Source organism: Phragmites australis, chromosome 6, assembly GCF_958298935.1.
Source record: "Phragmites australis chromosome 6, lpPhrAust1.1, whole genome shotgun sequence".
Taxonomy (NCBI): Eukaryota; Viridiplantae; Streptophyta; class Magnoliopsida; order Poales; family Poaceae; genus Phragmites; species Phragmites australis.
In genome coordinates this window covers 9,575,503-9,594,102 of record NC_084926.1, presented here as the reverse complement: position 1 = coordinate 9,594,102, position 18,600 = coordinate 9,575,503, and the positions used below count along the sequence as shown (strand labels likewise).

Sequence of the window (18,600 nt, the reverse complement as noted above, 5' to 3'; positions counted from 1 at the left end):
AGTCCCTGCAAATGAAAAAGGACTAGCACGACACTAGCGTTGGTCACGCCAAGGAGCTTGGCGTGACACAACAAGGCGTCACACTGACCCTTTTTCATCCCACCTCGACCCCAGTGAGCCCTTGCAAATAGATGTCCCTGGTGTGACACAATATTCGCCAAAACTTTAGCAACAATGAGCTGAAAAAAATTACGTTATCAAAATCAGGGTAACAAAATATATACCTAAGTTTTGACATATTTTGGCTTATCAACTCAAGCCTAATAAAATGAAACCTCAATAATATTTTAATGTCAAACCAAGCAATGGTAACATTTGGTTAAAGTTGGAGAAATTTTTAAAAGGAAAATTTTGACTCTTATGAGCATCAATCAATAAAAATTGGTTAAAGAAAATAAAATATCATAATTTTTAGACTTTTACGTAAAACCTAGGTTAGGCTATCGTGTAGTAGTATTTGGCTCATCTTCGTCTCAGGGAAAAAAGGTATTTGACTCATCATAAAGGATTTGCTTGCCGATGCATTTGCACTACAGGTAACAATGATCAAACTTGCATCATTGCTTGGTTTACATGGTACAATCAAATATGCTTATATATGAAGTTCACAAACAATTCATAACATAGTACGTTACTACAAGACACTAACCATATACCCATTGAACTAACCCCTCATGCTAATCCTTTGTCACATCATAGACCAACTCATCATCCTCATCATCGTTCAGGACAAGCACAGACAAATTAGCAACACGAGCCTTCATTGTCTCTATTTGCACCGCCTTGGTCGCTGCCTTTTGACCCTCTATGGCTCTACTCTTGTGTTGGGGATACGTGGCATGATAAAAATCACGAGTTTTTCTTTTTACGGTTCTTCAGATAGCTTGACAGAATCAACGGATGACGCTTACTGCACCATGCAATCTCATGATCCACCTCCTCTTTATCAAGGTACGCCTCTCATAAACATCTCCGCGTATTCTATTCCCTAAAATAAATTCATATCAACTCCTATTAACATGGTACAACCAACATAGCATATCGAAACAGAAAATATAAATAATATGCATAAAACTAAACATGTCATTGCGAACCACATGCCCACAGTAGTACCTCACATCAAGTTCGAAGGGCACTATCCCATATCGAGCTTTGACACCTCAAGTGCACTTCCTTAGACGACATGGTTCTATCACTCTATTTCGCTTCACTTGATCTTGGACCTCCTCTATGCATTCACCTTCGGGATCGTATAGTAAATCCTGAAAGTTACAAGTAACATCATGACACTGCATTCAAATTCATGATACAAGTTATATGATACCTAAATTTACCTCAATCAACTTGTAAACAAGCAACCATGCTCAGTTTTACCTTTGTTATTTTTTCACAACGAAAGTAAGGAGAACCCCTATAAGGTTCACAAAACACACTTCGCTTCCCACAATTGCACAATAGAGAATTCGCTACACGTCTTCTGCTCACTTCCAAGTTCTCTTTATCCGCCAGCTTTGGTGGATTCGGTGGAGGAAAAACCCAACGAACAAACTTGTCATACGGCTTCGGATACTAAGTAAACTATTTCACCTTCAAAATCTTAGTATCATACATCTCAGGCCCATCAATCCATTGGAAGAAGTAGCACATCTTTAACTCTGCAAATTATTAAAACATCATGTCAGCAAAAGTCATACCATACGTGTCTACCCTAACCCATAATAAATATACACTTACATGATAATCCTTGCACATATAATAAGCGTGGCCAACAGTATCTTCATATAGCGATTGAAGAACCACAGTAAGCTTACCACAGTCACAGGTCGAGACGGGGAGAGCAAGAGGAACGGGAGCATCTTTGCAACTAACATTAGGATACTCCTTACCGATATGTGCCCATTTTTACTTATGCTATAAATTAAAAGTCATACCGTATAACTACACGAATGCGAATCCATTATGAATTTAACATGCATCAAACACTCTTATAATTAACACTACCATATATGATTTAATTTCCCTTGAATCAGGTCCAATTGGAGGAGGAAAGAGCGGGGGGGGGGGGAGGGGGCATCGGAGCTATCGCCTGTGTTGACGCGCAGCTGGAGGAGGAAGAGGAACTATGGGAGAGAAGGGTTGGGGCGGCCCCTGTATACAGCTGAGTCACGCTAAAAGAATTGACGTGACAGACGGTCATGTCAACCCCATGACGTGACTCAGGTTTGCCACGTCGGCAACACGTGACACAGCGCCAGGGCGGCCACCAGCGTGGCTTCTTGGTCATGCCAACAAGATTAGCGTGACCAAGGCGGTAGTCACGCCAGACTCTTTGATGCGACCAAAAGAGTTACTTGTTGAAATTTTAAATTCTCACGTGCTGTTATTAAAATATTAATTTAAAATAAACTAAAGTTTTTTTTCCGTCTCTTCCTCAACGCTGCAGGCCGCGTGCCTTCCAGGGAAGCAGGCTGATGCAGCTATCTGGGACCTGGGAGCGGAGGCGGTGTGTTGCGCTTCGTATACGGTTGCGCCGGCAGCTAGCGTTCGATATGGCGTACGTCATCTCTGCCTTCAGCTGTGTTACTCACCGACATGAGGCTGTGGCCGATCTGGCTGCCGCAGCACGGTCACGGCCTGCTGGCTGCAGCTGGTTGCGTCGTTCCTAGCTCTTCTCGCATTGCCATGGTCATAGACATGGTACGCACCCATGTATAAGATTTCTCTGTGTGTTTGTGTGTGTAAACTCTGTAGACTGCACGTATGAGACATTGGGGCAGCAGGAGGAAGGCTCTGCCTGTTTGGCCCAGTTCACACAGTGTATACTGTATACTAGATGTCTGAGTCATTACTCCTGTATAAATTTTTCTAATCACTTGTCCGTTAAGCAAACAAGCTTTGGACTTATGCTAATTTGGGGCCGTGATACGTTACTGGTACAAATGTGAGCAGTTAATTAAGGCCCATTAATTCAGATCATTTCTTCAGCACTCATTACGAACCAACAAGGACAACACTGCAAAGCAAAGCAAACAAACTAGTCAAATACAAACTAGGAAGCACAAGCACGACAAGGTAGCGGATCAGCTGGAGTCCTATGCAACTTCGGAGCAGAGCCACTGATCATGAAGGAACTTTTCAGCTAGCAGTCAGATGAGACCTCATCGGTACAGGCAACCCCTGTACGTCGGCGTCCAGTAGTCCATCGCAGTGCCGTCCCGGTAGACTTCAGGGGTCCACGAGACAGGGACCAAGCAGAGCCCCCTGTCCCTCAGGTCATGCTCTGCCTCTCCCTTGCTCGCCTCTGCATGATCTCCCCACGGGACGTTACCCTGAAACATAGCAGCTGGTAAATAATTCTGCACTAAGTAAGATCACCTTTTCGATAATGAACTTCGATTTGTACCTTGTCCCTGCTCGAATTCGTGTACGGTTCGCTCAGTAGCTGCACGACGAAAGAAAGCAGGAAGCGATCAGCTCAGCTCAAAAAAGGGGCCCTGCGATTGCGACATGCAATTATGCAAGCATGCACTGTCCTTTTCTCATGTCTTGGTAGTGTGTGGGGGACACCACAAGATGAGAACATTCTTTATGTTCTTCTTGGCCATGACTAGGAAGTCCACTGATAAAAAAGGGGTCCAACTAGGTCAATATCATATGTGGAACCAGCTAAACAGTCGTTGCAACGATTCATTGTATCCGTCTCTGAAGATACCAGGGATCGTGTCTGTGTGTGTATATATACATTGCGCACCTGTACTACATTCCCTTTTTGCTACTAATGTCAGGATGAGCATAGGAATCTTTTACTTTTCTTGAAGCTTTTATAGTTAGGTCAAAATGGTGCAGAGCAATGCAGGGGATTTTGGGGATGTACTTATTTACTTACCTGTACTTGTTCATGCAGAAACTTGATGTACTTGATTGTTTCAAACAGCACCGATGCTGTGTCAGTCTGAAAACACGGTTTTAATTAGTAAAAATGGTTAGATCGAAACATTCTTTCGCAGTTTCTCTGCTTGTACAAAGCAATTTTTTGATATAAAACTATATGCGTGTGTGTACCTTCCCAAATGGTGAAACGATCTGTTGCAATGCTGTGATCTTCTCTCCTATCTTCACTTTAGGCACTTGTTGCTGCATCTAGTTTTTCCAAATCATCATTTCTTTGATATGCGAAATGGAGATGGTTTACCAATTTCACAGATAAATTTAGCTTCTCAGTTCTCATATTTAATTGTTCTTACCTTGGGAGGTGATGCTTTAGAAACCTCTTGCTTAGACTTCTTCACTGTGCTCGTCTTTTCCTCGGACGGCCGCTTCTTACGGTCACTCGCCGCTCCGCTGCCGCTGCTGCTACTCCTTGCCTGCAAGAAACACATGCAAATTTTCTTCTATTAATAATACATGGCAATCCTCTTGCCGTTGTTTTCGAAAAAAAGAAACACATGCAAATACAGCTCACTTCTGTAAAAACATGGTTCATGAATTGCTGCCATCATATAACACGTAGTTCATTAGCCATTGGGATTAATGACATGCATGTTCATATCTTACCGACACAATATCGTGCTCTTGTTTACTGCTGTCAGACAGATTAGTGGATCTCATGTATGGTTGCACCGACGATGTCGATTCTGCGGTTGACCTGTAGCCACCAAAAGAGCTGAGATCTGGCAAGCTCCTCATGCTAAAAGGACTAGCGTCCATTGCTCGACTCTCCTGGCAAATCTTATCAAGTCCTCCGATGCCTGAATAATCCAAACTAGCATGCATGCCAACGCTAGCATTTGTACTTAGTTGCTGAAGAAAGGAAGCCATGGCCGGGGTTGTAAGTTCTTGCTGCTGCTGGTCGCTGCCTTCCTTCATCTGATGGTGATCTGAGTAGGCGTAGCATGGCGTGCAACTCATCGTGTTCATCCCCTGGAACACACCGTTAGTATTCCCCAAGAACAGCGGCGAGCCGGTGATCTCGTACTTGACCGGCGAAACATCAGACCCTGCTCCGAATCGTCCCGTCGACAGTGCCGGCGCGGCGTAGTGGCCGGCCGGGACGTCCTCGAACATCTCCGTCGTCACGTTCTTCGACGCGAGCAGATCGATGAAGTTCTCCCTGTAGCATGTGCTGTTGCTTCTGAAAGCAGAAAACATCGCCAGTTAACTTGTGTAATCACAGTGAGAAGCATGCGATACAGCGTTCATGAAGACATGCTTGTATATAAACTTACTGTTCGCCGTGCTGGCTCCATGCATGGCCGTGGATGTGCTCCCCTGCAGCCGGAAGGCGCATGTCGGACGACGGCGACGAGTCGGTGGCGAAGGCCGGGCTGGCGCCGAGGAGCGCCGTCGTCGTCGCGGCGTAGGGGCTCCAGGAGGGGAAAGAAGACGACGACGAGGAGGTTTGAAAGGCCGCCGCATGCGCCGCCTGGTGATACTCCCACATGGTGGCAGCCGGCGAAGTGGACGAGCTGCACACGGCCGTGTCCTGCATGTCGGTGGTTTCCTTCGGTTGGTGCTGGGGCATGAAATACTGGAGGTGCAACTGGCCACCTGCACGCAGATGCATCGCATGTGTCTACGGATCGAGAAGCAATGGTGCCGTGGACCAAAGTTGATGCATGTGGGGGCCTATTTATAGGCGCGATTGGAATATTTTCCGGGGGAGTTTTGAGGATGATATGCTGCCGTCTGCATGACGCAAGCATGCGGCAATACATCATTGAGAATTTTTGGTTTCTTTTCCTTTCTCAAATATACAATATGAAAGGTGCAATAGCCAATGTTTTGCACATAATAATAATAATAATAATAATAATATGGTGCAATAGCCAAATTGAAAAAAGTAAGAGACTAAGCTTATTGAGAAATATTGAAGTAGTGATTCTGTGGCTTCTAATCAACTAGCAAGGTGGCCTACCTGACAGCGTGGCTAGTCTCATTGCAAAAAATTTTTATGATAACATTTGATTAAAAATTAGTTTATTTAGTTTTTTTTATGAGATTAGTGTCATTTAGTTACAAACACATAAAATTAGAAGAAGATGTCAAAATTATATTAGTGAAAGAGAAAATTATTTATGCTCCAAATTTGTATCTTAATCGTATACGTTTTGGTCAACTATCATAACTGTGCATCAGGTGTATGCATCTCATCAAAAATCAAAATAGGTTTGTCTTACCTTCATATTATGTCTTTCTTGCTGTCTGCCTGACGCGACGATCTTGAGCTACACGGTGCTTCTTAATATACTATCTTAGTAAAAAATCATTATTTTATTATGAATTTTAGCTATTGATTAATTGTATTTTACACGGTCTCTTTATTGATGTATTTTATTTTTATAATAATTTGATTTTTTGGTATTTTATTTTATAATAATTTGATTTTTTTCTAAGACTATATTTGATATGGATCCTTCTTTTTCTTTTCTAACCCTAATTTTATTTTGTTTGGACTCTTTATTGAGATCTTTTGCTTCCCAAACCATATGAAAATAGAATGGCTAATTTTTCATATCTTTTAATTCCAAATTTATTTGTTTATTAATCATATTTGATAGGGAATTTTTGGTTTAATATAGAACGTTCGATGTTCATAACAACAAGTGGTCTTCTTTTCTTTTTTAGATTAACGTGGTAATTTTGTGATCTTAAAAACGAAAGTGGTGGCTTATTCCGTCTCAAATATTAAGATAATAGATGCTGATTTTGTGAAACCTTGATGCAATGCTATTAGTATAGGTGAAGAACTCCAAGGCCTCTACCTCAGAAGCTGCACGCAGCTCACCTCTTCTCGGAAAGTATCGTTGAAGCAACTCACAGTAGTTGCATTTCATTAGCTGGAGTTACTTTTTCGAGTGAATAATTACGTTACAGTCTCATCAACAATTTTCTCCAGCTGAATCAAATTTGTTTCTTTACTACTGACCATTCCATGATGTAAGTTTTTGCCGAAATAACACAACTATGATCTAAGGTTTTGTAGATGCAGGAGAGAACAACTTTTTTTTGGCGGAAGAGGCAGGACCTCTGCCTGATTAAATTAAGGAGGAAAAGAAAACCGAACTATAAAAATCCAAGATTATAAGGGAGTGACCAGTCATATCACATACAGGAATGAAAAAACACAATATGACAGCTAAATCGCATGCCAAAAATAAGTGCTTCTCACTCGTCTAAAAATAATGTTTGTCTCCTTAGCTTGATATCTTCGATGGTGAGTGCCGGTACCAAGTCTGGGTTGTTTAGCTGAATTCTGAAAAATACGTTGATTACGTTCCTTCCATACGTTTCATAAAGGCGAGTTTGAATTCTCAGAGTGAGACGGCAGTCGTAACCTAGCAGCTCTCTGGGACTGTTAGAAAACACGACGACGACGACGACTGATGGCCTATGAAAGGTACTTGTCATAGCTCACACGGAGTAAGCAATATAGAAGTTCCCTCGTGCACATATTCATGGGGTTTCAAGCAAAACTCTCTAATTCCCCATAAAAAGAAGTGTGCATTTTTTTTATGCACCTCTGAGTTCTGTTCCCATAGATGATGCACAAACTCCCTTCGCTAACGCAAAGCGCGTCCTCTTTCCCATGGCAACCATATCCTTCTCCAAAACTGTTGTATTGTCTGCACCAAATGATTCTTGTAAAGATAGATGCTGCTTGTACATCAGTAGTAGGATATATGTCTTTCAGAGGGTAGAGGATCTACGCCATACCTGCCGAGTAAAAGGAGCCACTCAACCTTGAAACGTCATATAACATCACTTAAGAATTCGGCGATACCAGTCCCATCTGACTTTTTCCTCGGCTTTCACTGTGACCACGGCAGCTGATTTATCATTGCTAAATGAAGCCATAGACATCATAGCTGAGCTTGAACCGTTAAGGAGGGAATATTCCTAGACAACAGTAATCAGTGCCACTTCGCTTCGTAGTCTTTCTTCCACTTGAGTGGGTCAGCAGCTCAGATATCTTTTATCATTGACCCTCAGAAACAAATCTTCTTCTGTCGTTACTCATAGTTCCCTACTCTGTCACTGCACCACCTTGTCCTGCTCCTTTTACTCGGTGAACATTGAAGCAGAGATTGCAGTGCAATGGAAAGGGCCCGCCGTAGGGTTGGTAAGTGACGGTGGTGGCGCTGGCAGTGGGTGAGGCGGGTTTCAGGGCTGCAATCACTTGCTCTCTGACTCCTTTGCGTCACATAGGGTGTGTGAATGCCAGGAAAGGCTGGAGCCTGCAATCTGAACACAGATTAAAATCAACAGCGGGTCAGCTGCGAAAAAGGGAAACAGGAAAACGGCATAATAGTTTGTTTGACGTTTCGTAATTGAGAATACCCCATCTCTTGTCAGGCTGGTAGTTTGATCTGGGATTAATTCAAACTCGTATCTACATAAATACATGTGCAGTTGAGTATATATTATCATCATGTATAACACTCGATAGTACTACATGTTACTAGGAAAGGAGAAAAAGGAAGTTGAACTTGCCTTTAGAGGAAACTTCAGATACCAAGCTACGCACGTTCTCCTTCCTTTTGTTTTGAACGCAGGAACTAGGAATCTCGGAACATCTGATCAGATTACTAAAAATTAATAGCATGCAGATACTGTCTATATCTATCACGGAGTAATATAACAGCAGATATAGAGCATACTGATGGAACACAACATGGACAATGTAACTTTTTTATTAACAAAGCAGTACTCGTATATTTTCATTGTGAAAAGAAGTCTGCAGAATTCTCATCTGCAGTGGTATCACTCTACTAGTAGGTCAATCCCTTCCTGTCGATTCAAAGGCCCTGCAGCAGTAGCATGGTGATGACATCGTGGCACCTCAAGAGGTTGCAACCGAAGCTGCAGCTACACAAGCCACCGCCACTGGCCAACAGGCACATGTGGTGGCCCTTCGGTCCCAACTAGATGAGCTACAGATAGCTATCTGGGTTGCGCATCAGACCACAGTCGTAGCTGAGGTCACCCCGTGATGGCCAACACCATAGCGCTCCGGGCTCCGAGGGTCATCGAGGGTGTTGCCTGTGCCCTTCATCGTCCCTGGATGCTCCACATGCGGCAGAACCATGTGTTCGCCAGCGTAGTGCGTCGGAGGGTGCGTCTGGACGCGGAGCCTGAAGTCTCGAACAGGGAGCCCCTCGGGCACCAGACTTCACACATTCAGCTATAAAATGCAGTGTCGTAAGCCAGCCATACCTCTCCTATACTGCCCAGTGGAAGCTATTCAAGGCAGCGTGAATCTGCATCGAAGGTGCCTTGGGTCGAATGTCTTCAATCGTGAATCCTGGGTCCAGCTGCTCCAATGCGCCGAACTAGTAGACCCTTGCTTGGTGCAAAAGCACCAGTTGGAGCGCCAAGGCCACCCGGACATTTGAGCTAGCATAGGCCTCGACAACGCTGGTCACCACCCCTGCTGTAGGCCGAAGCCAACGAAGCACTGGGACCAATGCCCAAGGAAGCCTAAGGCTCTTTCAATTACACGAGCCACCTCCGTAGCACGCTCGTCCAGCCCTTGGCGCTCTGCACACAACGCATCCTCTGCTGCCTGGGCCTCCCTCCGCTCTTGTTGAGCCACAACCACCATGATCCGGAGTCCCCAAGCTTCAACTTCGGCAGCCACGTGACCCGCGATGGCCCTATCAATGGCTTCCGTTGCAACCCGGTGGGCTTCAACAGCCTCTCATGACGTGGCCTTCGCCCGCTCCCGACACATCATCTCTTCTTGCAAACGATCCCCCGTCGACTCCACTCGCTTCACAACCTCCTCCAGGTCTTGCTGAAGCCCCATCTCTCCCTCCCGAGCAATGTCTTGGGCCACTGTGAGCAGCCCAACGCCTTCGCCATTAGCAATTGCTGCAAAAACAATGAGAAGGACTGACAAGACGGCGACCCGAGGCTCGGAGCTAAAAAGACCTGCCTCCAGGACATATTTGCCAGGCCATCGCTTCTAGACGCGCCGCCACCTCTTCTGGGGGTCTCCGAGCAAGAGATACTTTGATCTCTCTACTATACGGAGCGACGAGGCCTAAGCAAAGGTGCACAATGCCTTTGGGCGGAGAGCAAAATCGTCTAGAGTTAGGACCTCGAAGCCCAAGCTCCTCCATAAGGGTGCAGATGTGGTCGCCACGGAGGGTTTGGCTCCCATGCGCCGATTGCAAGGGCCAGATCATGGTCTGGCGTGACGCCTCAAGGCTTCAAAGCCATCGCCTCCCAGGGTGGTTGTTAGATTCTTTGAGGTTGCCAGAACCTCAGGAGCAGGGGTTGAGGCTGGATCCACGTTAGCGGCCTCTAAATACTAGAAGAAACACAAAAATCAGGAGCCTTGAGCACCGGTGCAGCGAAACAAAAATAGAGGGCAGACTGGGATCATGCCTTACCCATGCTATCAGTCATCACATTGGCGGGGCCTGTGACGTCCTCAATGTCGAAGGCATCGGTAAATTCCCACGCCATATAATCATCGAGGGAGGCCTCGCCCCCTCCTTACATCTGGCCATGGACGACTAGGTCCGAAGGGGCCGGAGCCCTCCCGGTATCACCACCATCGGACTAGGCCTCGTCATTGGCTGCGCGACCCGCGGACCTTGCGCATGCTGCAAGCCTCTATGCTTCGCCCCGTCCGATGCCGCCTTGGATGACTCGGCTGCCGAGCTAACACACGAGCCTGCAAGACCGGGTGGAGCTCGGGCTCGGAGTGGGATCACAAGAATCGTGGATGCCGTAGCACCAACAGCCAGGCGTCCTCACCTTCTGATGACATGAGACTCCGTCAAGTACGACCAAGCCGAAGCGGCCAGTCCGATGCGGGAGCAGACGTAGTTATGCCACTCCCAGCTCCTCACCAGCTCCATACGCTAGTCGCGCTCCGCAACGGAGGGCTAGCCGAGGAATTTTTCCACGATCGCACCCGCTTGGTCCAGCATGAGACAATTCCCTAAAACAAAGAGGTGTCTCACATCTATGTGTTAAAAGCTAGACAACAGAGTTGACTCACTAGGGTGGACGATGGGCCCAGAGTACGCACTCGGCTCTCACTTCTCACCTTGCTCGAAGGCATGATCCCAATCCGCCTGAAGGGGCTTGACGCGCAACATCGTGAACTCCTTCGTGAGGTCACACATACTCATCTTCCAGATGACCCTCCGAAGGATCGCTACGCTCAGGGCCAACTGAGCCTCGAAAACGTCCACCGCTAGAGGGTCCAGATGTAATGGATGTCACGGTTGGTTGAGCGGAGGGGGGACTCGGAGCCTATGTCATATTAGAACCACCCATTCGATCACCCGGTGTACCACTGTTCATTGATGGCCTTCGACGAGAACGCTCCCTAGTACTCCTACCGAAGCTGGAAGTTCATGTTGCCAAAGCGAAGGGTCCTTGCCTCTCCGTCCTCCATCCAGGTCTTCGGCTCGTAGCTAGTCTCATGGATGGTGGCGAAAAGCTCAACTCGTCCCTCGCAGCCCTTTGCCAGCATGGTCCATTCAAAGATGGTAAGGTGACGATAGTGTTAAACAAGAGTTAGGGGGTGCTCCACGTAAAAATGACAAAGCAACCCTTCAAGGAGCAGCACATCTGGGAAACCAAGGCCTGTGTCGAAGAAGGTCTCGAAGACCACAGTCTCATGGCCCCACAACGCTGGAACCATTTACCCCCGTGGGGCTCGAGCGGTGGATCTTGAGGACATCTTCCCCTCCTCAACCATCTAGTAGAGCTTGACCGCAGTAATGATGGACGCCCCCAACACACTGGTCTGCCGGGGGTACTTCTTGCTAGCGTGGTGGAGCTCTGCGCCCAGCGACGACCTAGGCAGCGATGGAGGAACCGGCATTGCCATAGTGTCCACCAACGTGCGCACGTTAGCGGCCCCACTTGTTGCCGGTGCGCTCTGACCGATGCAGTGGGGGCCGCTCACGTGCAGCGAGAGGTGGCGGCTGAGGTTGACGACACAGTGGCGGGGTCCCCTAATGTCGCATGGCTCCGTGCCAGGGAATCAGCTCCCCCGCGAGCACTAAAGCGAACCATGAAAAATCCTTGAAGGTGGAAAGGGCACTCGTTGATGAAGGAAGATGTGAGCACGGTATCTGGCGGGCACACGCTTAAAATAGAGACAATTGGAAAACAGGAGCGCCAAATCAGGCCGCCTCTTGGCCAAGAACCCCGCCTTATAAAGCTAAGGGAGGGGTTATAGTCTTCTTGAGATGTGTGCGCATATCCCATCTCGTCACCCATGAGCATGGGTAAGCGTAATCGCCCCCACGACCCTCTAGTGCCAAGACACCACGTGTCCCAGTACTGACGCCAGGGCATGACCGCACCACTAACCACTGATTGTATTTAATGCCCTCTCTCGTAGGTGAAGTTAGGTGTTTGGCTCGATCGTTGGGTTGGTGTTTTAAATGACTCAAAACAAAAGGAGGGTTGTGGGCCCATAGCAATGGAGACAAGGATTGCCAGAGGTCCTACTTCACGAACTGTAGGGACCACCACTCCACTAGCCATCATCGTGATGGGCTGTTGTTAGGGGGTCCCCATCAAGGACCCTTGTCGCCTATTGACTCCGCCCACTTCAGAGAAAGTAATCAAACTCAGGACCTCTAGAGTAGTCCTGGCGACCCAAGCTTTTAGAGCCTTCTGAAGGCTGTTAACCACTGGAGGCCATGGACCCCGAAGGCTTGGGGAAGGGCGAGGGTCCCCAGCGAGACTTGCAGGGTTGGGTCCACTAACCACGTGGCATTTACCGTTATGTGATTAGCATTTAATGCCCATCAGGTGATGGCCGCCCTAACACGCCGGTGCAAGTGGTGGCCACGCTAGACAAGACTGGTGTCGTATTTGGCGACTGACCAACCACAGTGGTTGCTCGCCGCTGTGATTGCAATAGTTGGGTGATGTCATCAGCGTGTCGCTATTTTAGCCTCTGGCATAGGCAATATAGTACGAAATTGATTCCATAACCTGATTGTACTTAGTAGTAGTTCGTATCTCTATCACTGAGGGGGCATGTCTGTAATCTTATATTCAGGAAGACAATATAAATGCTGACCATGAGCATATGATGAAGAACGAAAATTTTTTGAACTATTATAGGCATCTCTTTTCTCTCTGTAATTTCTCCAAGTTTGAGTCGTTCTAGTAAAAATGATTCTCGCCGTATTTTATTAGCAGAAGACAATTTCTTTTATCAACATGTATAAGCCATCACCGATCAAACCCTGCCTCGTGGCCACGTAAAGGGGCATATAGTGGACTCCAAGCTCAATTTGTGTCCGATCACAAGCAGCATGCCAGTATGCTTCAGAAAGCCTTTCTTTAAATCAATGATGATATCCTGGGACCCACATAGATTCTTGAAAAAAAAAAGGACAGGCCTGGAATTAATTTAATAACGGAATTTCAGTGGAACTTGAATTGCTCAAGACACTAGTCAGTATCAGAAAATTTGGTCCCACTCAAATGGTAGAATGACTGACCTCTCGTCTGTTAAATTTTTAAAACAATACATCACTTCATTTCGTGAGCATTAGACTTGCAAGAGTGGTGATTTCCCACCAAAAAATACCGTGATATCCACTTCCACTACAAAATCGTCACAAAACTCATCAATGATCATTGCCCTGATCTGACCTATAAATATTGGCACTTTTAATAACTGAAACAAAGGAAGGGGAAGCGTGCACCCATAATACTCAGCAATCTAATTGTCTTCTGGGGCCAGCTACCTGTAATTGGCTTTCTCCTCGACCTAAAGGAATGTTGTGAAAGGGACAGCAGGCAGCCAAGCACTTTTCATTCAGTTCTTGTTTTAGCAAGGGATAAACTTAGGATCGCATTGCGTACAGAAAATGGTTTTCAATGCCGCCATGGTGTCACCATTTGTGGTGCAGGACACCCATTCTGCACTCTGAATAGTTTACTGAGGAAAGCGTGGACAGGAGAGTTTTTCCTTCCAATGGTCAAAGTTAATAGTGTCAACTTGTGATTGGGGTGAGATGTCAACCTAAGTGCGGTGGGAAAGTTTTCAACTTGAGTTTCGACAAGAGACAGGAAGAATCACCTTACGTATCCTATCCACATTTACAACATGGTTAAGAAGACCACACACAACTTGCTTCAGGCCCATCACGCCTGCTAATAAAGCTTCTCAAGTTGTTATATTATATCTACATGAATGACTACATAAGGACCCTTCACTTTTAGGAAAGGGAGAGAGACAAAACATGGATAGGCGGCATTAAGCACGCGCATCATATATTCTAATAGAAGAGGAAAAGCACATCAGGAGGAGGTTCTGTGTTCGGTGCACCTAACGACAGGCAGATAAAGGAGTGCCTTCGTTTACTCCAAGTTGACCCTCATTGAAATGTGTCAACCACTAGAATAATATTTTCCTTCCAAAGCTCAAAGTTAACAGAGTCAAATGGTGATTGAGGTGAGATGTCAACCTAAGTGCGGTGGGAAAGTTTTCATCTTGAGCTTCGACAAGAGACAGGAAGAATCACCTTCCCTATCCTATCCACATTTACAACATGGTTAAGAAGACCATACACAACTTACATCAGGCCCATCACGCCTGCTAATAAAGCTTCTCAAGTTGTTATATTATATCTACATGAATGACTACATAAGGGCCCTTCATCTTTTCCGTCTCGGGTTGATTTATCTTCTGTCTTATTTTCTTTTTCTTCCTTTTCCAGACGGTCCATCCTTTTCCTCTCCTCCTTCTCTTCCTCACCTGGGTCATTCTCTGGCCGATTCCCGCGCGGGCCGCTCGCTTGGGTTGGTTGAAGGCCGGACTCAATAGCCAACTGCCGCTTGCCTCCCGGTTGGTGCCCTCGACGAAAGCCGTCTTCGCCCGTGCATTGCGCCTAGTGTGGCCGTCTCCTTCCTTGCTGTGCGCTGCGTCGAGTCCGAGCTGAACCCAAGCACCGCCGCCTCCCCGAGCTCGAATCCCAACCAATCCGGCCTTATCACAACTCCCTCGTGAGATACCCCTTCCCGCCTATATAAGTTCATGACCCCTCCTTTCGATATGTTTCTCCCCTACACCGAGCTGTCTCCGTCCATTGCCATTGCTTTCGGCCGAGCTCTCCAACGGCTGTTCCCGCCGCCCTTTGCCTCGCGAGCTTTGTCAATGTCCGCTGAGTGCATTGGTGCCCTCGTCTTTGTGTTCTGGCCACCGGAGCATCTTCCCCACCGAGAACTCGTGCACCACCGTTGTCCCTCTCGTCGCCGACCTCCCTCCCGCATCGCGCCACCTGAGGTATGCCGTCAAACAAGTTCATCGTAGCCTCATCATCGTTTTACCCCACCCACCGTCATCTTCCGTGCATGGCGACGAGGTTTTCACCTCTCTCTAGTGAGTCCGTCGCCGCCGATTCCCTTCCGCCGCCGTGATCGAGCCTCCCCGCTGCCGGTCGCCCCTCCCTGGCCACCCTTTTCTTCCCTGACCGTTCGATCTAAAATTTTTGGTCCAAATTAGATCTGGAATACCCCTTCGCCGATCCAATCATGTGTTGTCACATGGCTTCATTAATCCAATCATGTGTTGCCACGTCATCGCGCCACATCATTGCCACATCAGTCAGTGTATTGACGTGTCAAGCTCAGTCAATAGTCACGTTAGTAGAGCTTTTACCCAGTCAATTTCTATTTATTTTAATTCAGAAAAATTGGTAATTTTGTACTAAAACCCCTAAACTTTTCTATATTCACTAAAAATCCCCTATTTTTTACAGACTACTCCCTAAATTTTCCATATTTGCAAAAAAGTTCATCTATTCTACAAAAGGCCCTTGTCTTTTCTATTTTATTCAAAATATGACCTTTTCCTTTTTAGATTTAACCCTAAACTTATTTTTAATGTAACTTTCTAATTTTAACTCCGATTTAGACGATTTTCGTGCTCACGTGTTCATAGTAGCGTGCACTCTCTTTTAGTAACTTTTTCATAGATGTTAGCTATAGTTTGGTGTAATATTCTTAGATAGTTTTGTTGTGTATGTATCGAGAGTAGACGGGGAGCAGTTCGAGAACCTCCAGGATCAAGTCTTTGAAGAGTCTGAGCAGCAAGATGGAAAAGGCAAGTGTCCTTAAACATTTTGATCCCAATTTTTCAAATGTGTTCTTTAATTCAAACATGCATGCTGTTAATTTTGAATCCCATTTATTTATAGCACCATGTTCCATATATTTCTTGTCGACTAGTTGTCATTAGTGATTACGATGGGTTGCTTATGCTTAGCTTTGCACAAGGGTATGGATGAGTTGTTGGTTAAACATGACTAATGAACTATGCAACTATGAGTTGAAAACTTATGGTAATGGTATAGTAACATGGAACCTTAGGCCTTGAGCAAAGAGGTGTTGGTGTTGGTGGTTATAATTATATTATTGGTTTCACATTTGCTTAAGTGATCTAAGTAAGGACTAATTCATGGAGCGACAACCCAAGAAGTATCTTACCAATCACGAGACCTGGTATGGGACAGGTCTGGCCTATTAATTAGCAGACTCTCAATATAGAATGAGCTATTGGTGGTGTAGTAGAAGGGAAGAATGAAACTTTCTGGAACTACAAGACACAAGAGGGGGCTTCTGGTTGGTGTGATGTCACTTTGATGACGGTGAAACCTTAGCGGGCTTATTCTTGTTGGGAGGATGTTTTGTAACAGCCCTGTAGTGATTTTCCGGGTGACACACCATATGCGTGTGTTAAGTGCCTTGTAAACACGATAATATTGAAATCACGACTCATGGGGAAAGCTGGGCAACGAGCATAATGTAAAATCTGATATATCAGCTGTACTCACGGTTATGAGAGACTCGGATCCTCACATGATTAGTTGGATAAGTTTGATTCGATTTGATTGGTTGGTGGGTTGTTACCTATGATAAGTATCAAGTCGGTTGGTTTGTGAACCTGATGTGGTTTTTAGGTAGTTGGGAAATATATGGAGATATTTTCAGGCGATGGAAGTCTAATGATGAATCACATAGTTAAATAGGATGATTTTATAACTCTACGTTAGCACGGTTGGTATTTATGCAAATTTAACCTGTTATAGCTTATTCATTTATTTAAGCTTGCATGTCATTTATTTCTCACACTTGCGGAGTACGATATATACTCACACTAGCTATTTTCATCCAAATGTATATCAATCGCTGTTGAGACAATGAACGAGAATCAAACTACTACATGGATAAAGATAAAGATTGCTAGGTTGTTGGACCCTCGGTCAATTGCCTGTGGAAGATAGGAGCTTCACTGTGTTTTGCTAGTGTGCTTTAGTTAAAGACTTTGGGGTCTTTCTATCTTGTTTAAGTTAAACGTTGTAATAATTGCACTATATGTGATACACTGATGAAGTCGCTTCATTCCTGGCATACATGTAGTTTACATCTGGTTTTATCCCTTTATAAACCCGGGTGTGACAGAGGATGAGAAGACTTTCAAGATCAAATAGTGTATTAAGGAGGGTAAAGCCTCATGTTTTACCGAGGATGAGAATGGAACGGTATGGTTTGAGAAGCGTATCTACGTCCTAGATATCAAATTTATCAAGGAAACTATACTTCAAGAAGCGCATGAGTCAGCGTACTTTATTTATCCCGGTAGTACCAAGATGTATCAGGATCTGAAGGATCGTTATTGGTGGCACAATATGAAGAGAGAGATTGCAGAGTATATAGAAATATGCGATATATGTCAGAGAGTCAAAACTGAACATCAGAGATCCGCTGGACTACATCAGCCTTTGAAGATACCAGATTGGAAATGGGAAGAAATCAGTATGGATTTTATCATTGGCTTGCCCCGAACTCAATCAGGTTATGATTCTATTTGGGTTATCGTGGATCGATTGACGAAAGTTGCTCATTTCATTCCCGTTAAGAGCATATACGCATGACCTAAACTTGCTGAGTTGTATATCGCCAAAATTGTATGTTTGCATGGACTACCCAAAGGACCTATACTTGCTGAGTTGTATATTGCTAGAATTGTATGTTTGCATGGAGTACCCGAGAGGATAGTTTCTAATAGAGGAAGCCAATTCACCTCCAGGATTTGGCAAAAGTTACATGAGTCATTGGATACCTAGTTAAACTTTAGTTCATCATATCATCTACAGACCGATGGTCAGATTGAGAGAGTAAATCAAATTTTGGAAGATATGTTGAGAGCTTGTGCCATGAAAAACAAGACTAGTTGGGATAAAAATCTTACCTATGCAAAGTTCTCCTACATAAATAGCTATCAGGCTAGTTTGAAGATGTCGCTGTTTGAAGCTTTTCTATGGAAGGAAATGAAGAACACTGTTGAACTGGAATGAGACTGGCGAAAGTCAAGTGTTTGGCCCAAAAATTCTGATAGAAGCAGAAAGGCAAGTACAACAGATCAGGAAAAACTTGAGAATAGCTCAATCACGACAGAAGAGTTATGTTGATCATTGACATAGTGAGTTGACTTTTGAAGCAGGTGATTTCGTATATCTATGAGTTTCACTGATCAGGGGTTTTGTAGATTTAAAGTCAAAGGAAAACTTGCACCCAGGTTTATAGGACCTTTTAAGGTGTTGGAAA

The 18,600-nt window shown here is 45.3% G+C and overlaps 1 protein-coding gene across 3 annotated transcripts; it reads right to left on the bottom strand.

Moving 5' to 3' along the window:
* Positions 1-1,360: 1,360 nt before the first annotated feature.
* LOC133921568 (transcription factor LRL1-like) lies at positions 1,361-5,608 on the bottom strand. 3 transcript variants are annotated; one of them, XM_062366504.1, is made up of 8 exons: positions 5,226-5,608; positions 4,555-5,131; positions 4,245-4,364; positions 4,063-4,140; positions 3,887-3,952; positions 3,404-3,442; positions 3,158-3,329; positions 1,361-1,655 (listed from the first exon to the last, which is right to left on the bottom strand). In XM_062366504.1, the coding sequence occupies exons 1-7, from the start codon at positions 5,561-5,563 to the stop codon at positions 3,159-3,161; spliced, it is 1,389 nt and encodes a 462-aa protein (XP_062222488.1). In that variant the 5' UTR covers positions 5,564-5,608; the 3' UTR covers positions 1,361-1,655; position 3,158. The 3 variants fall into 3 exon arrangements, with proteins under 3 accessions (XP_062222488.1, XP_062222490.1, XP_062222489.1); XM_062366505.1 differs by lacking the exon at positions 1,361-1,655 and adding an exon at positions 2,329-3,013; XM_062366506.1 differs by lacking the exon at positions 1,361-1,655 and having other exon boundaries at positions 2,328-3,329; positions 4,063-4,134.
* Positions 5,609-18,600: the final 12,992 nt, after the last annotated feature.

Excerpts from the sequence above, each read along its gene's own strand:
- LOC133921568 (XM_062366504.1), bottom strand. The coding sequence starts at position 5,563 with ATGCATCTGCGTGCAGGTGGCCAGTTGCACCTCCAGTATTTCATGCCC. Across the intron at positions 5,132-5,225 it reads TGGAGCCAGCACGGCGAACA|AAGCAACAGCACATGCTACA; the intron begins GTAAGTTTATAT and ends TTCTGCTTTCAG. Across the intron at positions 3,443-3,886 it reads TTCTGCATGAACAAGTACAG|CTACTGAGCGAACCGTACAC; the intron begins GTAAGTAAATAA and ends TTCGTCGTGCAG.